The 9,612-nt window shown below is 37.0% G+C and overlaps 1 protein-coding gene across 1 annotated transcript in view; it reads right to left on the bottom strand.

Moving 5' to 3' along the window:
• The window catches only part of PDE3B (phosphodiesterase 3B), a 156,811-nt gene extending 147,207 nt beyond the window's left edge, over nt 1–9,604 (bottom strand). The window contains exon 1 of the mRNA XM_006905664.1: nt 8,575–9,604. Coding sequence (XP_006905726.1) covers nt 8,575–9,546 — 972 coding nt within the window. The 5' untranslated portion in view covers nt 9,547–9,604. The remainder of the gene's footprint in view (nt 1–8,574) is intronic.
• Nucleotides 9,605–9,612: the final 8 nt, after the last annotated feature.

Below are 9,612 nucleotides of genomic sequence, written 5' to 3'. Positions count from 1 at the left end.
TTCTATTCAAAAATCTTTCTGTCTCCCTTCAGTTTCTGAAACAATAAAGTGAATTACACTTGTCATATACAAAGTTTAACACTCTGAAAATTAGAAAGTCCTTTGATTTTCAGTTCCATTAATCACTGATTTCCTCTTAATTTCTTTACATAAAAAGTGCAAACAAAACCACAGACCCACTGTCAAACTTCAAGAATAAGCATAAGTAAAAATTCCTGTTATTACAATCTCTGCTAAATTAAAAATATCTAGTAATTCTAGTAATGCCAAAATAGTATTATTTTATGACACTGAACATTAAGTAACAGTGTATAAACCCTTGAACTTTTAGCATATATTTAAGACCCCAAAAATGTTCCTATTCATAGTGGAATGTGAATAAGAGTTTTCTGCAATGGGATAATACGCCCTTTTCAAAAGGGTAAATTGTATTTTCTTCCAATATAAATGATAAATGAAGCCACGTAGCATAACAACACTGCACCTACCTAAAGATTGATAAGGGGTTGCTGTGATGGAAGGAGCTCCAGACTAGGATTAGGAATACCAGGAATTTTCAATTCACTAGAGAACAGCCATGATTGACTATGCCGACAGGTAACAATTAAAATATGTTAAATTGTAATCTGTTAAATTCAGGAAAATTATCTACAAACGTGATGAGACTATGCTAACCCACTTTTCCGGTGTTAAAAAATGCACTTTACTCAGTCAACCATCAAGTGCTGCACCAGTCTATAAAAACAGCTGATATTACTTTGCTCTAAAGTTAATCTTCTCACAACAATTTTTCTCTTGATATACACTTTTCTAAGCACTGTCTATTACCGCTGGTGGTAAACTGAGAAGACAAAAGTTTTTGAACATTTTTTTCAATCATTTGGTCAAGTAACTACAGACCACAAAAGCAGCCTCTGAAAATACTTTCCAGAAACAAAGTGTGGTCTCACTGGAACACCAGAGATCAGTGTTAAACACATCATAAAATTAATATAGCACTTTGTAGATTACTTTGAAGAGAGCATCAGATGTAGCAAGAATAAGAAAATTTTGTTTCAAATATATTGGATCCTAGTGTAAAACATATCACTAATCAAAAAGTCTGAAAACCAATGGTATAAACTCCTACTCTTCTACATAAAACTTCTACACTCATCCTTTTAGTTGCTTAGAACACACATTGAAAACTGAAAAACTGAGGTTCAAATCCCAACGCCGCCACTTTCTAGATACATGAAGTTGGGTAATCTATAAGCCTCAATTTGCTCAACTCGAAATTGAAGTAATGTCACCCATCATACAGGGTTCTTGTGAGGATTTAAGACAATATGTAAAGCATTTTGCACTTAGTAGATGCTCAATGAACAGTAGCTATAGTTGCTGAGTTTCTTGGTGATTAGAACAGGTAAGATTTCCCTAGGGTATATATAGACAAGTTCGTTCCCTGGCAATGATTTCGATTCCTTCAAAAAACAAAACCATGTAAACCTACAGGGGGAAAAAAAATTGGGAAAAAAAAATTTTGGCATCTTTCCACACACTACTAAGTTTAAAGGTTAAATTGTTACAACATTCTCTTAATTATATAACAAATACACACCACCATAATCTGTAAAAGATTATATTAGCCTATACTGCTTAAATTCGTGGTGGGGGTTGGAATCTTTTAAAAATTATTTGCAACAGTATTTTCATCTAAACTAAAAATCTCAGCTGCAAAACTCATCAATGCTCATTATAAGATCTCAAATTCTTCCTCTCAAATCAAGAATAATGAAACCGCACTGATTAAAATTCATACATATGTGCATTCACTCATCTGTTATCTTTGGGGAGATAACACCATTACAAGAGCAAAAGATAAATAGCACCAAAATGATGTACATCAGAGTATGCCAAAGTGGGAGTAGTCAATCTATTAAACTACAAATAATTCACTCTTCTGAGAACTCATCTATTGCATAAACAAAGTTTTTAAAAACTGCAATATGATCAGTTTGCTATTTTATTTCTATTCAAAGATAAAAGGTACTAGCTGTGCGTTTTTAAAAAGCTTCCTGTATTTTAGGAAAGAATATGCCACCCCAAAATATACCACTTTGGTATACTGATTATTTTATATTAAAGGTATTTGAGAAACAGCCAATGCAAGGACACTTTGACTCTCCTCTCCCGCCCTACCCCACTGAAAGCAGGAGATAGAGAATTTAGAGCCAGAAGGCTATACAAACCTTCTTCACCAATTTACTAACCCCTCTGTCCTGTCAATTCTTCACAAATTTATTGTATCTTTGTCTTGTAGTTATAAAAGATTCCTGCTTTGGTCACTTCTTTGAGTTTTATATTTTTATGGGGCTCCCGTACTACAAAATTTGTTTTTCTCCTGTGAATCTATTTCATGTCAATTGAATTATCAGAACAGCCAAAGAACCTAGGGAGAGGAAGAAGGGAAATTTATCCTCCTCTATACTACATTCATTTCGTTTCTTACTCAATTATTCCTTTCAAAGGTATTCTAAAATGTTTAAACCTGTAGTTTAGTTGTTTCAACTGAAAGAGTTCTTAGGACCTTATTATATATTGGATATGGCACTTAGCATATTATGGTACTTTTTGTGCACTAGCTAAGTGATTTGGGGCTAGTTAATTCACCTTTCTGCCTTAGTTTTCCAGCAGCAAAACAGAATCCCATCATTCACAAATCAATTGTTACTTTTTGAAGGTGCTGGCAGGGCTTTATTACTTTCTGAGAGCTCTAGGGAAAAATCCTTTTCCTAACCTTTTACAGCTTCTATGGGCTGCCTGCTTTCCCTGGTTCCTGGCCTCCTTCCACTATCAAAGCCAACACTGCATTCATTACTCCAACCCTACTTCTATAGTCACATCTCCTCTGATCTCTTCCGCCACCCTCTTCTACTTTTTAAGAACCTTTGTGATTACACTGGGTCCACTCAGGTAATCCTGGACAATTTCCCCACCTCAAAGTCCTTAAATTAATCCCATCTGCAAATTCCCTTTGCCACATCAGGTAACATTCACAAATTCCTGGGATTAGAATGTGAACATCTTTGAGGGGCCATTATTCTATCTACTATATCTAGGAAAGTTGAACATGAGCATACCTTACAACTCAGCAATTCTACTTCTAGATGCACACATGCACGAGAAGACATTTACAGGAATTTTCACAACAGCACTGTACATAATAGCAAACCAGCCAAGGGTCCATGAACAACGGAATAAATACTATGTAGCATTGAAAAAAATGTATTACAACTATCCACATCAACATGGATAAATCTCAGAAAACATCAAGCAAAAAAAAAAAAGTTACAGAAGAATTCATATAGCCCGATTCTATTAATGTTCAAAAGCAGGCAATACTAACAACATATTATTTAGATTATTTAGAAATACATTCATGGGATTATAATTATAAAACCAAGCACAGGAATGAATAGGAGGAAAAAAAAAAACACAGGTTAGATGTGTTGCCTCTGGGGCAGAGAGAGGAGATGCGAAAAAAGGTTATATGGGGAACTTCTTCCAAAGGAAATGAGTGATGAGTACATGTCTTTTTTTCCCCCTTTGTTTTATTTTCTTCCTTTAACCATAGAAAAATATACATGTGTACATTCTTTTATGTGTGATATTTCTCATTTAAAATTTAAATGCTAATTAAATAAATGTAAAATATGCTGAATGCACATTGTTTGAAATGTAAGAAGTAGCCAATGTACTCCAGCTGATGGAGGAAAAATCTATAAAGATGAGATACCTGCTAGGTAAATCCATACATGAAGGAAAGTTCTAGATTGTAAAAGAAAATGACAGTATGAAATACACTCCTCTGCCCCAAGTTCTAAGAACAGGCTTCTAATAATCACTTAAACATATATAGATCAGCTTTGAAATAAGTTGAACACCAACTCAATGTTATTAACTGTCAGAAACTACCTACAGACAGAATCTGGATCTCCTAAACTTTTGCTTAGCTAACACAGTTGTTGAGTTTGTTTTGTTTAAATTGAATGTTCTTAGGCAAAGTAGGCAATAGTCAGTGACTTCCATTCTCCTTACCCTCCCCTCCTTCAACATATAACAAAAACATATTATGTGGCTCGTCTCTGAAGGCACTTGGGCTTGACACCAGCTTCCTCCTGACAAGTCACCCTGAAATAACTACATCAGGGACCAAGTGTATCTACAAGGTCATTATGAACTATATGATTTCAAGAGTCCCTCCTATCTCTCTCTCTTCCCTCTCTCTCCCACCTGTACCCCTGAACTCTTGAAGAGATGTCATTTATCATAGAACTGGCAAAATTAATTATAACCTTGGAAAACTATGACTGCACAGGTACTTATGCTCTTTGTGGAAAGCATAGATGGACTAGGATCAAGATCCAGGTTCTAGTCCCTGTATCCCAACTATCTCACAACATAACCTAGAGATAACATTTTTAACTCTCTGGAGTTAAATCTGAATTTCTTTCCTGTCTATAAAATGAGCAGATTTCAATTAGATAAACTCTGAATCTCTTCTATATCTATACAAACATATTTTGGTGGAAGTAAACATTTTCAGCAAGTATAAATTCTTCCTGCTTGGGTTGGGGTATAGGAAGGCAGGAGAATGTGCTAGGGAAACAGGCTGATTTGATCACTGAAAGGGAAAAGAAAAAGAGAATCAGTGAAAGGCATGCCACTGAAGAAGATAAAAAGTCTGAGGACAATGAAAATAAACTACATTTTTACTTATGGTTGGCCCTATTTACTTTCCACTCAGTGTGGGAAAACAAACTATGGAGATGTTACTATTTCATGAGATATAATGAATATTCTGTCACACATCACATAATCTGTTAACTTTTATTTTTAAATATGGCCAACTCTGCTATAATGGAGTTTTCTCAGTTTACACATTAATTCGAGTATCACTATACAGTCCAAAGACTTCTTAATCTTATTTGTTCCTTAAAGGAGATTTCAACCAGTGTGACTGGAAAAAGAAAAAGAAAAAAATCTACAAGTCAATAACAATAAGCAGTCCTCAAACAGCTAAAGCCAAGGATGGATGCAGGGAGGGGGTGTCCCCTAAGTCCTCTAGATGGCTTTTTAAAACACAAAACAAAGAAACAAAAAAAGACTAAGAGCAGGTTATAAAGGACTTAGCAAGCAAGGTTCAAGATCACTGCCCACTTTATCCTGTGGACAATGAAAAACCATAAGAGGTTTTTAAAACAGAGCGAGTGATTTGATCAAATCTGTGTTTTTGAACAGTAACTCCAATGATAGAGTACATATAATATTTATAAAATAGAGCATAAAATTATTACGTAGGCTGATATTTTACTACAAAACATTAAGATGAAATTAGAATTAAACACTACTCACTGAAACCATAAAATAAATTTCACAAATACTACAGTATTCGTGAAACCATAAAATAAATTTCACAAATACTACAGTATTCTTAAATTCGTAATGAGGTATGCTTTGCAAATTCCTTAAGGGAGTAAATAATCACTTAAACTTAAAAAAAAAAAAATTAAAGCCTTCAAACTACACGTCTATAACTTCTTCAAATAAAATTAACACTTTAAATAATATTTATGGGCCTTAAGGCCACAGAATTTTTAAATATTTACCTAACCATTTAGAAAGCACTTAGCATTTTAGGTATAGAAAAATATTTCACATACTAACGTATGATTTTCAAAACCTCATACATATTTACCTAGTCTATCACACACATGAAATGATCTGGCTGAAAAGCTGAAAACTACATTATAGAATATACAATTAATATGGCCTAGAAATGTAGCTTGTTGAATTCTGGTCAAAGCTTCTATGTAGACAACTGATTTTTTTTTTTAACTTCCTATTAGTTTAAGTTGACTCCTGGCAAGTATACTAAAAACTTAAGTACTTCTTTCCATTAATGTACCAAGGTAGAACACAGTCATCGGTAACCAAATTTAAACTTTAAATCTCTAAACGCTCAGCTAAAAACAATAAAAAATAAAAAAACCTTCGTTAAGAACTACACATGGATAGCATTTACATCAAATACTATAAATCTATGAAAATCAAATGTTTTACAAACGTGACTTTATTTTTTAATACAGTACTTAATATAACATCCCAAAAGTTAAAAATTGTTTTAAATCTACTCTCACACAATTAAAAACATTTAGATTAATATGTTTTCAATTATTTTTCAGACACTTATAAAATTCTTAAGGAAATGAAAGTATAATAATTTGTCATCAATCCAAAAATGAATCCACATGTAATTTTTAAAGTCCTCTATTCAAAAAATACAGAACATTTGTTCATCTTTTCCAATCATTACACCTTGGATTCAAAAATCTTTCTGTCTCCCTTCAGTTTCTGAAACAATAAAGTGAATTACACTTGTCATATACAAAGTTTAACACTCTGAAAATTAGAAAGTCCTTTGATTTTCAGTTCCATTAATCACTGATTTCCTCTTAATTTCTTTACATAAAAAGTGCAAACAAAACCACAGACCCACTGTCAAACTTCAAGAATAAGCATAAGTAAAAATTCCTGTTATTACAATCTCTGCTAAATTAAAAATATCTAGTAATTCTAGTAATGCCAAAATAGTATTATTTTATGACACTGAACATTAAGTAACAGTGTATAAACCCTTGAACTTTTAGCATATATTTAAGACCCCAAAAATGTTCCTATTCATAGTGGAATGTGAATAAGAGTTTTCTGCAATGGGATAATACGCCCTTTTCAAAAGGGTAAATTGTATTTTCTTCCAATATAAATGATAAATGAAGCCACGTAGCATAACAACACTGCACCTACCTAAAGATTGATAAGGGGTTGCTGTGATGGAAGGAGCTCCAGACTAGGATTAGGAATACCAGGAATTTTCAATTCACTAGAGAACAGCCATGATTGACTATGCCGACAGGTAACAATTAAAATATGTTAAATTGTAATCTGTTAAATTCAGGAAAATTATCTACAAACGTGATGAGACTATGCTAACCCACTTTTCCGGTGTTAAAAAATGCACTTTACTCAGTCAACCATCAAGTGCTGCACCAGTCTATAAAAACAGCTGATATTACTTTGCTCTAAAGTTAATCTTCTCACAACAATTTTTCTCTTGATATACACTTTTCTAAGCACTGTCTATTACCGCTGGTGGTAAACTGAGAAGACAAAAGTTTTTGAACATTTTTTTCAATCATTTGGTCAAGTAACTACAGACCACAAAAGCAGCCTCTGAAAATACTTTCCAGAAACAAAGTGTGGTCTCACTGGAACACCAGAGATCAGTGTTAAACACATCATAAAATTAATATAGCACTTTGTAGATTACTTTGAAGAGAGCATCAGATGTAGCAAGAATAAGAAAATTTTGTTTCAAATATATTGGATCCTAGTGTAAAACATATCACTAATCAAAAAGTCTGAAAACCAATGGTATAAACTCCTACTCTTCTACATAAAACTTCTACACTCATCCTTTTAGTTGCTTAGAACACACATTGAAAACTGAAAAACTGAGGTTCAAATCCCAACGCCGCCACTTTCTAGATACATGAAGTTGGGTAATCTATAAGCCTCAATTTGCTCAACTCGAAATTGAAGTAATGTCACCCATCATACAGGGTTCTTGTGAGGATTTAAGACAATATGTAAAGCATTTTGCACTTAGTAGATGCTCAATGAACAGTAGCTATAGTTGCTGAGTTTCTTGGTGATTAGAACAGGTAAGATTTCCCTAGGGTATATATAGACAAGTTCGTTCCCTGGCAATGATTTCGATTCCTTCAAAAAACAAAACCATGTAAACCTACAGGGGGAAAAAAAATTGGGAAAAAAAAATTTTGGCATCTTTCCACACACTACTAAGTTTAAAGGTTAAATTGTTACAACATTCTCTTAATTATATAACAAATACACACCACCATAATCTGTAAAAGATTATATTAGCCTATACTGCTTAAATTCGTGGTGGGGGTTGGAATCTTTTAAAAATTATTTGCAACAGTATTTTCATCTAAACTAAAAATCTCAGCTGCAAAACTCATCAATGCTCATTATAAGATCTCAAATTCTTCCTCTCAAATCAAGAATAATGAAACCGCACTGATTAAAATTCATACATATGTGCATTCACTCATCTGTTATCTTTGGGGAGATAACACCATTACAAGAGCAAAAGATAAATAGCACCAAAATGATGTACATCAGAGTATGCCAAAGTGGGAGTAGTCAATCTATTAAACTACAAATAATTCACTCTTCTGAGAACTCATCTATTGCATAAACAAAGTTTTTAAAAACTGCAATATGATCAGTTTGCTATTTTATTTCTATTCAAAGATAAAAGGTACTAGCTGTGCGTTTTTAAAAAGCTTCCTGTATTTTAGGAATTCTTTCCAAAATAAAACGGTTTATTTTTTTTTTTCCACCCTGGAAATTAACATGCTTTCAAACAACGCGAATTGAACTCGAGAACTGAAGCGATAAAACGGCGCTCACTTCCTTACCAAACCTTGCTTTCTGCTAACATACCTGTTCTCTGGAAATGCAAGGCAACGAAGGTCTCCTGAACATTTTACAACTGCCATAGTAACTGGCCGAAGTTTCTCCGAAAGACACGCAGCTGGACCTCCTCCGGGGTCTGATCACAGGCACTTTTTCTTCCGCGGTACTGGATAACCGAGGATGATGAGGAGCTTCCCTGATTTGAAAGAAGTAATCCAACCCCAGGGCCAGCAGGCAGCCAGCGCCCCCGACCAGGCAGGACAGCAGTGGCCTGAGGGCTGAAGGCAGCGCCCCGAGGCTGGTGAAGGAGACCCACCAGACGAAGCAGGAGAAGAGCAGCACCAGGATGCTGTGCTGGAGCCTCACCCGGTGCGCGAGCGTCAGCAAGCCCACACAGCTCAGCACCAAGAACAACCTGCCCGCCGTCGCCGGGGGTGTGTGCGGGGCCAGAGCCCCTGCGTCTCCGTCCTCCCAAGGCCAAGACCACCAAGGCCGCACCAAGAAGTCCCCCAGGTAACAGCAGGCGGGCAGCGCCAGCAGCCACCAGGAGCTGCCGCTCCGGCCCGGGCCGGGGCCCCGCTTGGTCTGGGTCAGGAAGCAGGTGAGGAAGAAGAAGGCACAGGCGATGCTGAAGAGGGGGCTGAGGCTGAGCGAGCAGACACTCAGCAGGGTCCGCAGCCGGGCAGCCCCGGCAGCCCAGCTCTCGGGCCCCGCGCCGAGCAGCAGGGCGAGGACAAAGGCGGCCAGAGCGCCCAGAGCGAGGCGCGCCCGGGAGAAGGGGGAGCCGCGCCGCGGCTGCTGGGGGGAGGCCGGCGGCAGCAGCAGCTCCACGTTGCAGAAGCGGCAGAGGTGGAAGAAGAAGCCGCGCGGAGGGTCCTGCCGCAAGGGGCTCACGCAGCTCTTCACGTAGCCGTTCCTCAGACTCTCGGGGGGCGAGCCGACCCCGTCCGGCGGCTGCGGGTACCGCATGGCTCTGGCGTCTCGCTCGTCCCTCTTCATGGCCGGGACCGGGGGTGGCCGCGGGGCTCAGCACGCCCGGCTCGGACCTCAGCGGCCGTTCAAGCT

This window comes from Pteropus alecto, unplaced genomic scaffold (genome assembly GCF_000325575.1).
Source record: "Pteropus alecto unplaced genomic scaffold, ASM32557v1 scaffold461, whole genome shotgun sequence".
In the NCBI taxonomy this organism is placed as follows: domain Eukaryota; kingdom Metazoa; phylum Chordata; class Mammalia; order Chiroptera; family Pteropodidae; genus Pteropus; species Pteropus alecto.
The sequence above is the reverse complement of the archived record's forward strand: the minus strand, read 5'-3'. Positions and strand labels throughout refer to the sequence as shown.